We start from the raw sequence: 21,034 nt of genomic DNA on the forward strand, positions 1-21,034 counted from the left end.
AATAGGAGACGCCACAGCTCGTCATGTGACTCGCCTCATCTAGACCTGCCTCTCTGCATTGTAATCCGTCGGCATGTGAGGTCCTTGTAAGAGGTACTGCTCAGTAGAGGAGTTTAAAGCTACAGACACGGGAAGGGAGCCTGGGAGAGGGATCACTGACTTTATTGCTAAAAATATTTTGTGCTGCGCAGGTACTAGCCACAATCTGATACAATCTGGACCTTTTGAGGGGGGAGGGGGGGTTTGGGGAGTTCTAGTTCAACAAGTGCTTTGTTTTTCAGTTTAACTGTTTATTGCTAAGAATGTTTCGTGCTGCGCAGGTACCAGCTACAATCTGGACTGTTGAGGGGGGGGGGACTTGATGAGTTCTAGTTCAGTGAGTGCTTTCTTCATTTTTGCAGTTTTACCCCAATATACTGTATGTGTGGATGAGTACAAAACATAGTGGGGCAAATTCACTAAGCTTCGTAGTTGCGCCAGCGTACGCTTCGCCACACTTTGCCAGGCGTATTTTCGCCAACGCGCTACGCAAATTCACTAAAATCCGAAGTTGCGCTCAGGGGTAGCGTAAGGTTGCGAAGTTGTGCTAGCGTTAATTCGCCAAGCAAAGTGAAGTTACGCTAGCGATGGTTAATTTGCATACAAAGTTACAATGGAGGAATATGTAGCAGAACTACACAAGCCTGGGAAATCTTCAAAACAGCAAATAAAATGTTTATTTTGCGCTACACATGTGCCCACTGTATAGTTAAGGTGCCATGAGTTATGAAATGTGGGGGGGAAGGAGGGGAGCCCCAAAAAATTTTCAATCTTTTTCAGTCTATCACCCATAAAAAAGAAAAAAAACGCCAGCGTTTTTTGGGACTTAGAAAAATGTTTAACTTTTTTTGAAGCAATCCCTATCTACTCTATTGCACTTCGCCTGGTCTGAGGTGGCGAAGGAAGTCTGGCATAAAAGGTAGCGTTCAGAAAAATGCGCGCGTCAGTGAATTTGCGTAGTTACGTCCGTTGTGCAAATTCGCCAGGCGTAAGGGTGCGAAGTAACACTAGCGAATTTACGCCAGCGTTCGTTAGTGAAGCGGCGAATTAACGAAAATGCACTACGCTAGCGTATTCACACTATTATTAGGCGCTTCGGTGTTTAGTGAATTTGCCCCTCTGTCTTTACATGTGGGCTGCTTTGATTATTTTGCCCGGGCTGCTTTTTACTCCCAGTCCGGCCCTGGACATACACTTAAATATATGGCTCCCTTCATGCCCAGAGTCAATAGGCACAGCACGTGTGCCTAAAGAATAGGCCGCAGACCGGAAATGATGCCAAGCAGTCTTTTGTGCTATTACAATTTCCAACCAAATGTGCCTGAGAACCAGACACAATTGAATCAGATGCAATGCAATTCAATCAGGCGCAATTCCTCCTTGATACTAGAATGATGTTAGAATTCTGAGCTGCCTCCTGCTGATACTATGTGCTCTGTTCTCCATTAACATGCATGTACTAGAGCACCCACACTGACTGTAGCTCCATAAAGCTATAAGGAATAAATGATTCTGTTATAGGGATGCCATATATCTGGGCATGTCCACTAATAGTCCGCCTTTATCCCTGGCTTTGGTTGTCCTTTAAAGAAAGCAGCTGATAGATTGCTGTTCTAGCATAAAGTAAGCACAGTCCCGTAGTAAGGATTTGCTGCAGTCCTGCTCACAATTATGAGATATTTCTGCTTTGCATTGCTAAGCTGCCCTTTTCTGCGCAACACACACACTTGCCTGCAGGAATCATTACGCATTGCTTTGCCTGCTTTCCTCCATCCCTTTTAAGAGTGATTCTAATTCCCCAAAGCTTTGTGTTACTTCATCCTACAGTATGTGCCGCCAAATGCCTTTAGCAGAGAAGGGAAGGAGTTAGCGAAACACAATGCCAAGCTAGAACACCTGTCTTTTAGTGGGCTGCTGGCATCGCACCTCTTATAAATGAAGCCATACGTTGCAGAATGCTAATGTTCATGGAATGCTTTTGAAACAATGGAAGGAAAGGGGGAAAGAAAAGCGGCATATGACAAAGCACAGAGGTGCTAGAAGGCACAACTGACTCATAACAGCAGTGGATGAGGTGATTTGAGCTAAAATGGATTAGAAAAACTACTATGAGGGAGATTGATTAAACATAGACAGCGCTGAGTTACTGGGTCACCAGATCAGGCCGAATTTTCCAGATAACGCATTATACAGAGGGAGGATATATTTATCTTATATTTAACGTTGACATGCGAATAAGCTAGATGTCTCCCACATACATCCAGACCAATTTGGCTTCCTTGTTGTTAGGGGACTGAGGGAAAAAGGGGATTAGATGAATCTTAACAAAATCGGAATTCATTAGTTACTGTTATCGGCATTATTTTTTTTCACTGTGTACTGCTGGCAAGCTGAATATGTATAATCTGAATGCTAACGGGATTTTTTCACCCCCTGCCTCTCAGTAAATTCATGGCAGAGATGGGCACACAGATGAAGCACAGGGGATAGTGAAATGAAAGGCATGGGATGATCCACTTTTATTAAAATATATCAGTAAGGTATTCATATGGTGCATATGTAGCTATGTCATGACGCAGCACACCACCATGCATGTCACTGCAATTATTTCAGTGGCAAGTGATATAATAATGATCTATAGCAGTGGTCCCCAACCAGTAGCTCGTGAGCAACATGTTGCTCTCCAACCCCTTGGAAGTTGCTCCCAGTGGCCTCAAAGCAGGAGCTTATTTTTGAATTACTTGAAGGCAAGTTTTGGCTGCATAAAAACCAAGTGTACTGCAAAACAGAGCCTCCTGTAGGTTGACAATCCACATAGGGGCTACTAAATGGCCAATCACAGCCCTTATTGGCACCCCAAGAACAGTTTTCATGTTACTGTTGCTCCCCAACTCCTTTTACTTCTGAATGTTGCTCATGGTTTCAAAAGGTTGGGGATCCCTGATCTATAGTCTAAGTAGGAGGAGTAGGCAGGGGGCCAAGAGATCCCTGTACTTTACATCTAACGCCAACCTGATTGATGCACCAGCTAAAAGCGAACCAGCCCACCCTGTATACAGCAATGAATTTTGCAAAACTTTGCTGTTGTTTCAGTGACGCAAAACGGCTGTATAATTGTACATAGTATAAGTTAATGATAAAAATTTCTTCTGACTGATCATGTACTGTACATATGTACTTCATTTATTTATATCTAGTGCATTCTCTGTTGCAATTACTCATGTCTATATATTGTTTTTTTATGATACGTCTATTGAATAACTATACTAAACATTTTGTACATTTTTGTATATTTTTGGCAATTTTTCTTTTTTGTAACATATTTTTTCATTTAGCCTCCTAGAGACATTTAAGAGAGGTTGTCTCTTTAAGGATTGTTTTGGTGTTTTTTTTCTATTTTCTTATTTGTGTTTTGATTGGTTGTTCTCTGTATAAATGCTCATATCCTGTGGCTGACATCACAGCCCATGACTAAGTGCCCTAAGTGGGTGTGAAACGCGTAGGGCGGATGGAGATGCAAATATGCATTTTTAACTTTGTACACTAAAAATACATTTTTTAACAAATTTTCTCTGGTCCTGTGGATCCATTTGAGTGGTGGTCGGCCCTGCTTCTTCTTCATATCCTTTGCTGTACCGCACCCCAAAGCTGGGGGTCTGGGGCTGGTGCACCCAGACCCCATTAACTACTTGGTGAGTCATTTACATTTTATTCTGGAGCACCTTGTCTCTTCAAATTATTGCAATGTATAATTGTACATACCTATAATAGCGTTAAATGGTGTCTATGTAGTAAACACTTATACTGATAACAGCATTCCATTAAATTAGGAACAACATTGCGGAGACTGATCATAACAATGGCCATAGAATTCCCAGAATCACAATAATCACAATAACAATGGGCAAATGGCATTGGCTATATGTGTAGATGTTCTGACCTTTCAGAGCAAAGCTAAGAGCACTAAAGGAGAGTCTAATGAAAGTCATAAATGGGGAAAATTTGCATATATAAGAATTAATGCACATATCACGTCATATAAGCACTTGGGTGTTCTTCAAGTGGCTAACTTTTTGCACAACATTGTGGGAAAAAAACATGACTATATGCATATAAAAATTGCACACTGCTCTGTGGTGGTAAATTAAGCTACATATCTCTGTAATTATATACTCATACTTTGGCTAATGAGACTGAAAGGATATTTTAATACATGGCCAGCTTTAGGGGGAATGTAATTAATTGAAAAATACTTGCAAACCAGAAATGTGACCCTTCGCCCAAACAATTCTTCCTTTGTCCACATTTTATATATTTTATGCAAACCCAGAAACCATTTAGCGAGTTAGGTGGCCATACACGGGCCGATAAAAGCTGCCGACAGACTGTGTCGGCAGCTTATTGGCCCGTGTATGGCTTCCCCGATCGAGATCTGGCCGAAAGTCGGCCAGATCTCGATCGGATGGGACAGAAAATCCCGTCGGATCGCGGGCGCATCTGTTCGTTGATGCGGTCCCGCGATCCGACCGCCCGTTTACCGAATGCTAGGATCCGATCGTTGGGCCCTAGGGCCCACGATCGGATCTGCCCGATATTGCCCACCTCAAGGTGGGCATATCGGAGGGAGATCCGCTCGTTTGGCGACATCGCCAAACGAGCGGATCTATCCATGTATGGCCACCAGCGGAAGAAAATGGGAGTATGCCACTTTTAGACACATCCTAATAATGCACCATGCGCAATTAAAATGTGTAATGTTAATACCTGTCTAATAAAAAATAATACACTGTGGACTGTGAAGTTTTCTTAAAAACATCATAAAATAAAGCTATGTCTGGTTACATGTAGGTGAGGATGTATCGTGGCACGAGTTATTCTTTCTGGAGCAGTAAATCTTTTCTGACTGGGAAGGGATGGAACTGGGCAGAACTCATCATTCATGCTTTTGTGCCCCTTGTCTGATGCCTTCTACTTCACTCCTGTTATAAATCTAATTAGTCAGAGCTCTCGACAGAGAGTTAGCAAAATGATGAACCCATTTACTCTGTGAGAATGACCGGCTCTATAAACAGAACACCATCAAATGACACAAATATAATATACATAGATGAAATAACAGAGAGGATTACGATCCACTTTTTCGTTTATACCCAGAAAAGGCACATAGTTCTGAACTAGAATGGCTAAGGTGTCTGCATAGCACAGACCAGGCCACAGCAAAGCCAACAAGGTACAATACAATAAATTATATATTGAATGTAGAAAGTGTACAGTTAGGTGCAAATTTATCAAATTGTGGGTTTAGATTTTCAATTAATAAAAACTCACCCACGTTCTTTTCATTCCTATGGGATTTTTAGAAGCATATTTATCAATGGGTGAAAGTTAGAACTCACCATTTGAAAAATATGCTTTCAAAAATCCCATAGGAATTAATTGAACGTGGGTGAGTTGTTATTAAATAAAATCATACCTCCCAACAGGAAAATAAAAAGAGGGACAAAAAAGTTGCTGCGTGCAATTATTTGACCACACCCATTTTTGAGGCCACACCCCGTAATTACCAAGTTCATTTTAAAAAATATGGCACGTTATGAAAGTTTTGAACATATTTTGTTTTTTCCCCCCAGTTATTACAGTTTTGCTTATGAAGGTGAATTGCCCTTTAAGCCGTGGGTCTAACTTCTCCTAAGAGACCTGTTATCTTATATTGTTACAATTACTTACTTTTATCTCAAAATAAAAGTATCTTATCTGCAGCTGTGGCTGTTCTGGGCTCTCTGCCAAAACCCAATTAAGTTAGAAACATTGTTTCTTTTTCTGCCTTTTTAGTGCAGAGAAAATCTGGACTTTCCAGTACAGACGAGGGACTGCAGGTTGATCTGTCAAAAGAGGGACTATCCCTCTGAAAACGGGACAGTTGGGAGGTATGAAAAATCTAAAAAGCAGTATTGGATAGTAGGCCCGCTCGCACACCCTGGCCTTCAATTCTGGATGCCTGGTGCTCAGTGTTGGAGGGATCGGCACCCTCCCAATTAATCTCAGAGAAAAGTACACTGGCACTCGTGGCAATTCAAGCATGCATTCCTGTGAATAAATACGCAAGGGGTCCTCCCTGCTTGAATTGCCGCGAGTGCCAGTGTACTTTTCTCTATGAAAAATCTAAACTCACATTTTGATAAATCTGCCTTTTTAATGCATAAATGCAGTTTGCCTTAGGTATATTTTTTACTGTCTATTTTATGGTGGCATAGTGCTGTCTTGCACTGTAACAATCACTTCTCACAGTCACCGAGATCTCTTCCTCTAGCCAAAAGAGTTACATTAAAACATGGAAGGCCTAGGGGCTTTATAAGAATCACTGACCATTTGTTGAAGAATTGTGGGGAAAGATAAACCAAAACATAAACCTCAGCCATAGCTGTAAACTGAAACACTTTATGGGGTTTGAGGAAGGTTAAGGTTTCTTGTAAGATGTTTATTTTTTTGGGGGGAGTTGAAAAAAAAATTTTTCCTTCCATACTGTAAGCATTAATATTTGTTAGTAACTCAATTGCAGGTATAGCTAAAAGCAAATAACATGTCGGTTAGCTGATTCAATTATTTAACATTATTTCATCATGTTGACATCACAATTATGAAAGACCAGTGGGCGCTTGGGGAGGTACTGCTGATTTGATTTCACAAATCTAATTTATACACATTTAAACTCCCCTTGTTCAAGGTTCTTCTTCTCCATTCCTATTCTCTGTGGCCATGTGAACTTTGGTTTTCTCTGCACAGTATTACCTGTATATTACTTGCCTGCAGCCCTTCCATCTTGTTATCCCAGACATTGTCTAATTTCTAAATCTAGATCCGAGGCCTATGTTTGCAATCCTTTCCATAACCTATCCACAGAGACTAGCTATTACATTACCCTCACTGCAACACTAATTGCACTTACACCTGCCCTGACCACTCGCATATCTCCAAGTAATGCACTTAACCCTGCGACGGAAAAAGCACTTATGTGCACTCCGCTGTGTGTATGATACACTAGAACTTGCAAAACATGGGATTCCCTTATCATTAGACTTGTTTCTATGCCCTACATTGTGCTTGTGTTGATTTTTAAGAAATATAGGGTCTCCTGTAGCTGAATTTAAGGCATGGATCCCTGCTTTATATGAGCCAGGAACAAACATATCAAGATAACAACTAAATTGACTGTGCACTTCTTTGGAGCAGTAGAAACATCTGCAGACAAGTGAGCACAGATTGCTGTTCCATGGGTAGTTAAATAAAGAAAGATATGTAATATCACTTATCCCAGACTCTTTGAATAGATGCTATTGTTTAAAGGTTATATGCAATCACTGCTGATGGCTACAGGTCATGACTGAAGACTGGCATACTTTCCAGTATTCTAAGTAAAATATTTGGACATTTTGGCCACTTCCCTTATTCCCTTCCCTTATTACAGGCCACATTTATTATGTAATATGTGCAAAAAAAGAGACGGCTTGCAGGTATGCATTAGCAAAAGCAGATTGGATAATAAACTAGAGAAACTTGGACCTCAACAGACCATATTATGTCAGATCAACATCAACATTCTCAACTCAATACTCTAGTGGACATAAAATTAATTATGGAGAATGTCCTGCTCAATTACTATTTTAATATTAACACATTAACTTTGAGTTAACTTTTAGTATGTAGAGAGTGATATTCTGAGACAATTTGCAATTGGTTTTCATTTTTTTTTTTATTTGTGGTTTTTGTGTTATTTAGCTTTTTATTCAGCAGATCTCCAGTTTGCAGTTTTAACTGGTTGCCAGGATCCAAATTGCCCTAGCAACCATGCACTGATTTGAATAAGAGTCAGCGACCCCCATTTGAAAGCTGGAAAGAGTTAGAAGAAGAAGTCAAATAATTAAAAAACGAAGGCCAATTGAAAAGTTGCTTAGAAATATCCATTCTATTACGTACTAAAAGGTGAACCACCCCTTTAAAAATTCATTTATTTTGAAATCAGCTGCTGATTAAAACAGTTTACAGGGTTAACAGTTCCCCATGGTAATCGGGTGAAATATAAAATTCATAATAATTTATTTAGCAAAATACTCAGCCCCTTGGCAGTGGAATTTCGGAGCTTACTTGGTGTAGGAAAAAAAAAGTCTGACTTGTCCGTATTTTTTACCTTGATGAAAAACAAAGGCTTCACATTGGCCGTATTTTTTACCTTGATGAAAAACAAAGGATTCACGTTGGCCACCATAATAAGAACTGCAGTGTTGTCTTCTTCTTTAACTCTCTCTATAAAGCAAAGCCTTTGTTTATTTGAGCTCAGTCACTGGCCGTATAATATTTCATTGCAGGACTGCCGACAGTGCTTGCTTATCTATGAGATTTGGTGTTAAAGGATGTGGCACAGTGTGTAACACAATAAATCCAGAATAAAGTAAATGCCAGGGCTACACAGAAGTTGTCAGTGCCCTGCTAGTTTTTTTGCAATAGTATTTTGTGGCCTGCAGGTAAGCGCTGCTGGATCTGAGAGAGATCTGCTCCTTCCTTTAGCTCTGCGGAAGGAGAGCGGTTTTAAAAGAATGCTATTCTGGCGTGAAAGCTTTCTGGATAATAGATCCCATACCTGTATTATGGCTGCAGCTTTATGCTACATTTCTGCCACTGATTATTAAACATTCTTTCACTGTAAAGCAGCAAATAAATCTCAAGTCAGAGAATTTATGAGATTTAATGTGGGTGGAGTTCTGGCATAAAAATGTGTTCCGACAGGTGATGTAGGGTGGGCTGTTTCATGTTTAAACAGTTTAGGCTTTACCCCCCTCTTTTGTTCCTTTTTTTCCCCTTGAGCCATAAGGGTTGCAAATCAAATCTGCAATAAGTCTGTGGGTTTTCCAGATCACCTTCCCCCTTCATTGAAACTGCATTTGGAGTGCTGATGTTCCGGATCTCTGCATATCAATTTATAAATAATTAAAGTAAGCTATAAACTGCAACATAATGTTAAACTGTGTGATTTTATGGTTTCATACCAGTGTCTGCAGTATCAGCTGCCCTCCCTTCCCTTTCATTTTCAAATTATGCCACAGATTTTTTAACTCTTTCGTTTTTTACTATATAACCTTTATAAGAAAAACGGCATCAGAAAAAGCTGGGGATGCTTTTTTGTAGGTTTTAGATTCTTGACGGCAGGTTTTGAATGCAGATCTGTCTATATGGACTTCCTGGGACCCGAACAGCCCTCTAGTGCATTTATATGACCCCATACTGTATTAGTGTAATAGAAAGAAGTCTCTAGACAAGGATATGATATAGTCAATAACTAGCCTACTACTGGGTGGCAGTGTACTCGAATAGGATATTATATAGGATCTAATACTTAAATATATTGGACTATTTATAATAATAATCACATGTGCTTCATGCTCCGAGACCAATTCTTCAAACATAATGCCTCTGTTCTTATTATAAATCAGTTTAGGATAAGATCCTTATAAAAGAGTCGGCATATTTCAAGGCTGGCCGGGAAAAGTAAACACAAAGAGAAAGTCACTAATGTGGCCTTCGCTGCAAAGATGATTATAGGGATTAGAGGGCAACAAGTTTATCATTCATTATCGCATTTCTTGTCTGTAAGACTACTTAAAGAAACAGCAGTGAATTTTTTTCCCACCAACATTTTCTTCAAATAACAGACAAAAGAGTTAACGTTAAATGAACCCAATAGGTTGATTTTGATCCCAATACTAATTAATTATATCCTTGTTTTGATCAAGTACAGGGTACGGTTTTATTATTACAGAGTAAAAAAGAAAATACATTTTTAAAATTTTGGATTATTTGGATAAAATGGAGTCTATGGGAGATGGCCTTTCCGTAATTTGGCACTTTCTGGGTAATGGGTTTACGGATAACAGATCACATACCTGTATAGAGATAAAGAGATCAGTTTTTAATACACGTCAAAATAGAGCTGATCATTTTTCTGTTACTAAATAAATCCAGTTCTTATAAAATGACTTACAACTATGCAGGTGTGTTTCCTTTGCCTTGATAAACCTTCTCATCTAAATAGTTCACCTAGGCATAAAATCCTGCAGTGATGTTATTACTAAGCGTGAGTTTCTAATTGCATCTCTGATAACTGTGGCCTGAGTGCTCCGTTATAAAGCTTAATGCATGACACACCTATTGCATTGTGGGAGAGAGCGAGAAAGGAGATGTTTAACCTTTCCCAGTGCAAGCACATATTTTCAAAGAATAAGTCAATACAGCCTTTATTTTCGGACGTTAAAAAAAATGATCTTCTGTCTATCTGTGGGTTATCGGCAGCCCAGGCTTTGCGCAGGAAATGTACATCATGTAAATACTTTGTCTTCTGCGTTTCCTTTATCCATTCCTGACATTGCATTTCTCATTTTAAGGTCTAGATCCAAGTCCTATCTTTGTAATCTTTTCCGTAACCTTCCCACAGAGACCAGCGATTGCATTACCCTCACTGCACTTACACCTACCCCAAACCCTAGCAAATCTCCAAATAATGCACTTAACTCTGAGATGGAAAAAGCACTTCTGCTTTTGTTTGTCTGGTACTTACACCGTAACCTGTAATGGATGGGATTCCCTTATTATTATCTTGGTATCTGCCTCCAGCATTTTAACAGTGTGTTGACTCTATTATTTATGAATCCTGTTGGTTTAACTGAATAATTTATAATAGATCGGAAACAATTTTGATAATTTCTCAATTCTGAGATGATGATATTTTTAGCTTTTTATGATATTGACCTCAGTATATCTTTGGAATATGGCATAGACTTAGCAGATTGATCTACTGAGGATGCTGTATAGCCAGCCATTCGCAGTGTACAGCAGGGAAATCAGAGAAAGCTTGTATTTACTAAGAGGCAATACAAATAAGGACAAATATCAATTGAATTGTTATTTTGCAAAATGCAACAGGACTAATTAGCAATGTAGTGAACATTTTAGCAGCATCAGTCACTTTTAAATATATAGCTGCAGCTTTACCAGTGGCAAAGAAGAAAGACTGGAGGACCCATTAGGTCAAAGTCAGGCATAGAACTGTCAAGCGTGGAAGATTGCAGAAGAAGGTTTTTTTTCCCATGAATAAATCAGATTGCTGAATATAATGTGTTTTACAATATTCTGGATTACAAGGTATTTTCTGGTGATCTCCCACTGGTGACCAATCTCTACAACCGACATTGTTCTTAAATGACTGACTGTGCAACCTCCAGCTGAAGTTTAACTTATCCGTGTGATTCTGGAAGTTGCAGTACTTTGTACTTTTATATTTACCCGCTCCATCTGACCTTTCTGTCCTACTCTTAAACTGCTCCTGTTTTAATATGATCATGCCTTACATAAGTAACATTTGGTATTTAATCTTTTGCAGAACAAGTCCCAGAATTACACATTTATACATTAGCTTTTCTGCTGATGGTAATAGGAGGGCAGTTAAGAGAATTGTAGTTCTGCAACAGCAGAAATAGCATGAATGTAGTTTCTCTGCACTAAATGACGGGGTTTCAACCTTGCAAGACCCTTGCTATAGATGAGCTTGTTTTGTTGCGATATGAAAAAGTCATCTGTTTAGATGTTAGGTTGTGTACTTCTGTGGATTTTAATTGCACCATAATCCATTTCCCCAATGCACATCAAAGGCCACACTCCTCTCTTTACTATGATTTCAATTGCTCTCATCAGCCAGAAAGTTTAAAGCATGATCAAATTTGTTCTTCAATCACTTGAGCCCTGTTAATAAACTATTCTGTATGCTCGCTCATCCATCCTAGGATTTTGCAACTTCTTTGAGATGTCTTCAAGAGGAGCACAGAAAGACATCTTTGATTGCGTAGAGGCCCTGGGGATAAATTTTTATAAAAGCTCGCTTTATACAGGTGACATGCACAATCCCCTCTGGCCCACCCTGTTCCTCACAAAGAGAACTGCGAAACAACAGACAAATAAAATCAAACTAATTCTCACAGCACTTTACCTTGTCTCTTCTGGAGTAGAATGCATTCTTTTCACCTCATCTACTGAAGTATAGCACAGCTCTTCATTGAATTGTTCCTGGATTAGTTTGAAAACCACTTTCGCTATCAATGGAAACTTGGCCCAACTTTAATTGATGGGGTACTTACACATAATAAACCCCTCTACTGCTTTAAATTCATGTAAAAAGTGAGAATAGGTCTGTAGGATGCTTTATAGCACGTATCTGAAATCCTGACGAAACCCTGCCTAGCTTCTGCCGTTTCCACAAAGAGAGTTCAGGCCGATGTTATTAATGCATTCACACTGAAGGGCTCCTTTGAGATGTGCCATTGTTCTCTTTGAAGACCTCCTGGTTGTTTAGGACACTTACTTGTACCGTTGCCAATGTTTCAGGTTTTTACTTGCATGAAATTAAAGCAATTGTAAAATCCCTAGCTATTATGTCATTGCTTTCTACTGGACAGCTGCTTAAATATTCTTCAAACACCATTGGAACCAATACTGTTCTGCTTGCTAGTTACAAGCCTCTTGGCAAATGCTGAAATTGCTTTTACAGGAACTAGATTCATTGGCTTTCTCTTTTTTTTTTTGGAGAGGGGGGTGACATTTCCCCATTCACTACACTGGCTAAAAAAAAAAGAAAATGTCCTGTGAATTTATTGAATCCTCTTAAAGCAGAGCTAGACTAGGAATATATTACACGCATGTGAAAATGAATTCACAAATACACATTTGTATACATTCTCGTAAGTGTGATTTCACCAGTGCTGAGCGGGTGAGAATTGGAATGGAAACTTGTTACCCCAGAAGACAGCACAAAGCACAGGGAATTTCAGGTTATTTACATTTTGCAGAGATGTGAAAAAGGCTTCTTTTTTGTTTTTAGTTTAATATTCCTTTCACTGTAACCCAAGGGAATTACACATTCCATAGGGCTGATAATTTGGTATTTTATTTACTCCCTCTATATAATTCTAGGAGCCAGCCTACCTACCTTCATACACTGGCGGATTTAAGCATCTGATTCGGCCCCCTAAAGTCGAATTGGCAGTTTATGTTATGTACGGCCCTCTCAGACTACCAATCCGATATATATATGGTCGAAAATTGCCCAAATATCTATTGGAAAGATTTAAAATCCCGAGCTTGTTGGCTTGGTGATGTGGTCTCATCAAAACTGCCTGCATAGGTACCTATAATCAGTCCAATATTGGCCAGCCATATCAGGCAAAGATCTGGTAATTTGGTGTATGGCCATCTTAAGAAAGCATAGCTAGGCTAGTTATGCACTGAAAGAATATATGTACAGGTTAGAAGGGTCCATTACATCCCAGATCATCTTGGGAACTCACCAGTTGGTTGAATTTTGAGCGCTTTGATTTATAGGAGCACAGCTAGTCAATCACATATTATGGAATCTAGCCAATTGCATGGACTAAATTGGACCAATTAATCAATCATGATACTAAATCACCAAGGAAGCCTGTTCCATCTGCCACTGTTATGGGAATTACCAACATAGATGGGTGTCATTCCCCTGCCAGAATTTTCATTTTGGTCAAAGCAACTTACACTGTAGATGTAGAAGTAGTTTGATGTTAAACTCCTACTGCAGTTTAAAAAAGTGCCATGCCTCTGCACAGTATTGTTTATACTCTAAACAAATAATCAAATGAATCCCAACCATTAAGCTGGCAATGAATACCTAGACTTCTGCTCTAGACTTCCCATACATGCATTCTGTATACATGCATTCTGTAAGAAGCATTATTGTAATCTTTATTACATAAAGCTGCTTTAAATAGAAGAATGTCAAGCAGCTCTATGGAAGCAAATGTAATGTTATAAAAGCAAAGAATGTCATATTGTAAAATATCATTTGTTATTTTCATTTAACTATGTTTTGGCATCACCTCTGTTCTTTGCGTTGATCAAGGTTTTTAAACAAAAACAAACGATTGAGAAAGTGACAGTGTACTTGTCCAGGGACATAAGTATCGGGTTAAACTTATTTTCCTATAGTCCAACAGATATACAATAAGAAAATAGGAATAAGATGCATGTAATCCCCCCTTGTTGATTCAGACAACATAATATCTCAGGCAAGGGAAGGTGTTCTTGATATTAACTATAAGCTGGTGCTTCCCCATTAAAGTATTATCACTTTGATAGAGCTCTAAAATGTAGCTTGTTTGATTTAAACACATCCCATTTGGACTTAGTTTGGTGCCCGGGACTGTGAAGTATTTCAGCGGTCAAAACACTGACCCTTTTTACTGCTTTCTTTCCGAAGAGTGTACTTTTAGGAAGAAAACAAAATTGCTTTGAAATAACAACCTCATTTACCAACCTGCAGCTGATCAAAGCAAACACGATCAAAGGGTCCACCTCCGACTGGCTAAACAGCTTCTCTGCCAAATCTTCCACATACAGTATCTGCGGATTTCTTTTTACTTACCCGACTCACTGTCAGACTTGTTCTCATGCTCTGTGTCGGTCAGTGTCAAGGCTGAGTTGGAGCGGCTCGAGAGACAGGAACTGCGTCCAGATTTCACCCCCCGACCCCAAAGTCTCATGGCATGTTCTGGTGACATGACACCTTCATTCTCAGTCTCGGCATCGGAGCTTGCATTGATAGAGTAACCTCGGTGTGGAAGCCCCATATCAGCACAAAATGCCAGTCCCCGGCGTGATGCTGGTTCACAAACACCCAGCTGCCGTAGAGTGAAATTCTGACCTGTTTAAGTGAAAGGGGGAAAAAAGAGAGAAACAAAAAGTGAGAATGTGTTTTGTTTATAATTTAAAACTATGTAGACACTTCCAAGATCAAATTGCTTGAAAATCTGAAACAGAACTGTGTACCAGATGCTTGCTAGGGTCACATAGAACCCATTGCCAGAAGCACACCAGGGAATTGTTTTTCCTTTTTCCAAATGCAAAGAAATTAGGAGCACTATCAGTTACCCCCTACCACTGTAATATGCCATGTCGTGTCATGTCATGTGGACTAAAAGGTTGAACCTAAAGGCAGCATGTATTATTTCAATCATACCTATTATGTTACATGGAATAATGAACTAATGTAAAATATGAGGTACCCATGGTGAAGTTGACAATCATCTAGAGACCCACAGGTACCTCTCTGATATAATAGCAAATAATTGCCAGTGATTAAAGGCATTGATTTCTACTTTTTTGAGATAATTGCAGTGATCAGATTAGTGCATGAGCTATACCAAGATTTAGTCACAGCTACACTTAAGATCCAGCGTAATTTAAAAATGGATCATTAAAGCTCTCTTATACAGAGGCAGTAGACATCAACTATACCCTTGGGATTGACATTGCGGCTTTGTTTGGGCTTTACATCTATGACATGGTATTTATTAAAAGTGGCACTTTGGGTTTAAAAAAATATAACTGCCTCCCCTTTGTCTACCCTATCATGAGTGGGATGGGGTAAAATTAGAGCAAGACTCACATTCAATAAAGCAAGTCAAATAATTACATGTAACTGCTGTCAGTGGTGATGGGGTATCTCATGGGAACTGGATGAAGCTCCTGGCCCAACATTTATCACACAAACAGGTCAGGTTACTTCTGAAGCCTCTTTCCACTAACGGATTAACACTACATTGACAGACTAGTACAACATAGCTCTGTTGTGCCTTCTTTCTTTCTGGTTCACATACAGCAGGCATCACAACCCAAACCCAATGTTATACTGTATGTATGAACATGTAATTCATTTGTTATAATTGCTATTGGTATAACAGACACTTAACTGGTATATTTATAAAACTTGCATCTCACAAAAAGTACCAGTTGGTTTTAGAAAGCTTTGGCTTCTTCCAAATGAGGTGACAGACATGGTATAAACAAACACTATTCACTTTTGGTGCAATCACAATATTGTGCACAGTTTTCTATGTATTTTGGAAAAACAACTTCCAAAAAAACAAATTTTTTGTGTGATTTATTATACCCCCAAGGATAAATAATGTCTGAATCCGAAAATCTGACTCAGACCTACCGGAACAAGCTGGGTTTCTTGCAAAAGATTTAGTGGTTTTCGGCCAGATAAGCCCAAAAATTTGATTTTCAAGATTTTTTCAAGTTTTTTCCTGCACTGGAATTTTTAGGGAAAATGTATTGATTAATAAGGGAAAATAACCCTTGCGGATTTGGTCTGAGTATATTTCAGAAAATAATGAGTTAAATTTGGATTTTGATAAATAAACCCCCTAAACTAAAAGTTTTAGGAGATCAGATACATAAAGTTGCATCTACACTAGCAGTGTGTAATTAAATACGTTTAAATAAATACAAAGATAGCTTCCAAAAGATACAATATTTGAAGTAAGAAGTATATTTGCAATACATGTATATATTGCACGGATAACATGGCTTATGGCCGAACCCCCAAACCCTTTGCGAAAGATTCGACTAATACCGAACCCGAACCCTAATTTGCAATCCTTCTGCCTGGCCGAACCGAATCCTAATTTGCATATGCAAATTAGGGGTGGGAAGGGGAAAACATTTTTTACTTCCTTGTTTTGTGACAAAAAGTCACATGATTTCCCTCCCACCCCTAATTTACATATGCAAATTAGGATTCGGTTCGGCCAGGCAGAAGGATTCGGCCGAATCAGAATCCTGCTGAAAAAGGCCGAATCCTGGCCGAATCCTGGATTCGGTGCATCCCTACTTATGGTTAGTACTGCCTGTTATGAAAACCTACACCTTGCACCATTTTGCACAGTTTTTTTTTGGAAACTATCGCAAGGTAATGTAAGATACTGTACACTGTTGCCTTCTTATCACCTATATCTCTCTTGGCCCTGAGATGCTATGAAATGGATGTATGTGCAGGGTTGGATTTACATAGCAGGCATTCCTGGGCCTGCTGGTGTTCGTCACCCTCATTCCCTCCCCTTTATTTGCACAAATTTTCATCATCAGGACCGGAGCAATGGGGATGGTGCTCCTGCGTATTCCAAGTGTTTCTGAACCAATGTGGATGTGGTTGCCGCCCCCAAAGATTCTGCTGCCCTAGGCCCAGGCCTTGGTGGCCTTTCCACAAATCCGGGCCTGTGTATATGTACCAATTTTGGACTCCGACATTGGTTTCCCTTTAACCAATGCTTTATTTTGTCTGTTACTATAATGCAAAGATATGCAAACTGAGATGCAAAGAAAAGATGCATTACATGCACTTATGGGGCTATGGAATATTGACAATGTTTGACAGTTGCACAGTGTAGGGCTACCAATGGCTCATCCAACCGATGCCAGTGAGAGGAATAACCTACAGTGAGTCACAGGTGTGTCTATGCTGAGAGTTTCCAGGAATAAATTACAATAAGTTATTGTCTGCAAAATGCCCTAGGAAATCTCTGTGGTTACACGTCTCTGCAGCAGATTACTGCCTATGGGTGCCAATACTATTGCTACCTGCATACAATCTTTTCAGAGACAGAGTAAAATCTCCAGTTAAATCTACATTCCAGACAAATGAGTAAGTAAATCAGTGACTCCAGCAAAGTTTGGTTAAGGGGGGAGGTTAAAACATAATATAAAATGTTATTCGGAGGTTACTCCGGATTGAAAGAACTAAATGAGAACCAGAGGAAAACAAATAAAACAGATATCCTTTTTCACAACTAAACAAATACATACTTATTGATTTACATGCACTGTCCAACTTCCACTTTCATAAATGCAAATATTGTTTCAGGAAATGTAGATGCTGAAAATGCATATCAATGTCTCCCAATTTCAAATGCAATTATAAAAACTGTGGAAAGCAAATGTAAATTTCGTCAGGTCTCCTGCCTAATCCATGAAGCCATTCCACAAGAGTTTTACATGGGCAGAGGAGGCACAGACAATAAACAGAGAAGCCTGTTGACTTAAGTGATATTCATCTTATTCATCTGTAGTCTTTTAATCAACAGATAGCCGGACGTTATCTATTTTCCCAAAGAAAACTGCATGTTAATGTATTCGAGAAAAACCTGTAATACATAAGACTGAGTAAGAAATCAATCTTCCCCTGTGATTTGTCACACAGAGCTGTTTTAATGGAAATTTCACATGCTTGTATTTGTTTTGCATAGCTAAACTGCACAGATTGGCAAATCTTCTTTATTCCTCATTTTAATTGTGCCGAATGACTCAGAGACAGGATTTACAGGCACAGCTTCCTCTTTAACGTGCAGTCCCCTTAACTAATTCACGCTCACACCTCATGTTCTACATGGTGACCTGGGCACGTCTACAGAGGCCTGGGGCTCACCTACCTAAATAACTAACACCTGGATAGGAAACCACAGGAATCCAGGGACTGACAGCTCTCATCTAATGCACTTGTGTCAGCCAGGGGCCCTTGTTAACCACTCCAGCTGACATTCACTCACTGCTACCATTCACCCTACCAGTCACACTATTTGATCAGACATTCAAATCTACCTCAAATGTCACATATGAACGATTAAAGGGAAAACAGCCCACATGTAAAACACTGCTTCATATAAATAAAGCTTTTTTAATGAAAAAATGCCATTTTAAGTATTAAAGTCTGCCACATATGAAGTTCTGTGCTCACACACAAACCAAAGGCACACCATATTTGTTAGGTTACATCAGCCAATGAATGGACAGGTGTGTCTTTTACTCCCACTCTTCTTCCTGTTATAGACTGTATTATTTCCTGTCAGGTGATTGGTGATTAACTCACAGAGCATCACAAAATGGTGGCTCAAGATGAACACTCCTTGCATATTTCCTTTTTTCTTTTTTAAATATTTTTATTAGAGTTGTCATTTTTGTTACAGACATTGTAATAAACTCTTTCTGACATTTTCACAATGTACACAAAGCAAGTATAAAGGATTAACATAAGAGAAAACTAGAAATGAAAAAAAAATATGTTCACATTTGTTCATACAAATTTAAACAAACTTGTTGCCAAATTTTCTTTGCCTTTATCAAGTTGTCAATTTTATAGCCCTGACCTAGTAAGTAACATACATCAGTGGATAGTATGGTATTATAAATCTTTGTGCGACCCTGTTTTGCCATAGCCTTACAAGCAAATGAATAAAGATTAACTAAGATTATCAACCCTATGCTGAAAGAGAGGATAAACCAAGACCCGAGCTGATGGCCCGAGGAGCCCAAGGTTGCCATATTTGTAAAAATTTGCTATGAATCCCTGATAAAATGTAGATTTTTCATTTATCATTATAGCCGCTATGCGTGTTTTTTAATTTTGGTATTGAAAGTTGTGGACTCCAAGACTTCTCTCCTTGCATATTTCTATTGTAGAAATGTTCTCAGCTCAAAATTCATCAAAACATGTCAGTTATGTAAAGTGTTTGCATTTTATAAAGCAAAATGTTGCCTTATACTATACTCTTTGCAAAAGCAAAACAATAATTTTAATCCTGTGACTTCTGACCCACAAAAACGGTGCCCAAAAATGCACGGCTTTGCGGTCAGCGACATAGCAAAAAAGATTCTTGTTCTATAAGCCCAAATCTGGGACTAAAGCTAGAGAATACAACAGCAGCAGAAGTCATACAAAACTAATGGTGTCCCAGTCCTTTTCATTATGAATGGCAGCTGCTATATTGCTTATCTCAAATGATATAGATGCCATGGAGCACGATGGAATATTAAAGTCATAAATCATCACCTTGTGCTCTTGGTGTTTAAGACCAAAGTTATGTGTGAGAGAGGCAGGGCCAGGCCAGGCGGAGTCCCTAAGGCGCAACCCGGACGCTAGCCCCCCCACCCGACTGGGCTCGACGGAGAAGAAGAGAGGAGACAGAGGTGTGAGCGATGGAGAGGAGGGAGGGGACAGCGACAGAGCAGAGGGGACATCTACGGAGGGGTGGAAGGGGACATCGACGGAGGAGAGCGACAGAGGGGAGGGTGACTGAGGGGTGTGGACTATGCGTAGGCAGAATACAATTTCAGAGGTATCTATCCAGTGCCCCCCATCATTGCGCCCTAGGCAGCTGCCTTTTCTGCCTACCCCTAGCTTCGGCCCGGAGAGAGGCACTGACCGTGCAAATACTGTATGCAGGGAGATATGTTCTGTCCCCACTTTAAGCTATATACTATATGCTATATATTTATGAGCAATAAAGGAGAAGAGAACTCAGTTTATAAGCGGATAATTGTTGCAGTCAAACAAAGACATGACACCCCACTTTCCTCTCTGCTGTCCTGTTTACCGAGTCCAGTTTTGACTGATATTAAAAACCAGACAAGAACCGATTAAACATGACGGAACAACTCACCCCCCTCTTGCTTCTACCGAGTTCCTATTTCTGTTTTAGAGAACTGTCCGGAATTGACATCAGTTTACCATTAAAATAACTTTTCACTGAGAGATGGGAGGCAAAATGCACTGAGAGTTTTGAGCTGGCAACGTTAATTACTTTTTTTCAGCCATTTGATATCCTGAGCGGCTGCATTCTCATCTGCTATTCTAAATGGATAACAGTAATGAGACAAAAACATTTCTTAAAAAGGTCTATGATTAACACGGAATCTAACAGCACTTATCAACAAGTTCCTTGGGATGGGAGCCATTTATCTACTGCCATTGTTTGCATTTACCCCATTAGTGTCTGAACTCTCAATCCATCAAATGTTCACTTAGTGGACTTTCTGCTGCTAAATACATTGGCTTGCTCCGCTCTGCAAAGAGGTGGACACAATTTCCTTTTTATGAGCTCACGTACTTTGTGCAAGATGCAAAATCAGCATCACTGACCACGAACATTAAATCAACAAAATGTTGGTTTAACTCCCAAGAGCCTCAGCTGCGCTGACCTAAGGCACATTCTCCTTCATTATTATCTTTTATAAACCAACAACCAGACGATGGTTTATTTTTACTGGGGCAAAATTTGTCATCTCTGTGCTTAAAGGATTTTTGAATGAT

At 39.4% G+C, this 21,034-nt stretch overlaps 1 protein-coding gene across 1 annotated transcript in view; it reads right to left on the bottom strand.

Moving 5' to 3' along the window:
* LOC108698837 (teneurin-3) overlaps window positions 1-21,034 on the bottom strand; it is a 321,882-nt gene that overhangs the window by 54,863 nt on the left and 245,985 nt on the right. The window contains exon 5 of the mRNA XM_018230688.2: window positions 14,531-14,809. Coding sequence (XP_018086177.1) covers window positions 14,531-14,809 — 279 coding nt within the window. The remainder of the gene's footprint in view (window positions 1-14,530; window positions 14,810-21,034) is intronic.

Source organism: Xenopus laevis, chromosome 1L, assembly GCF_017654675.1.
Source record: "Xenopus laevis strain J_2021 chromosome 1L, Xenopus_laevis_v10.1, whole genome shotgun sequence".
In the NCBI taxonomy this organism is placed as follows: Eukaryota; Metazoa; Chordata; class Amphibia; order Anura; family Pipidae; genus Xenopus; species Xenopus laevis.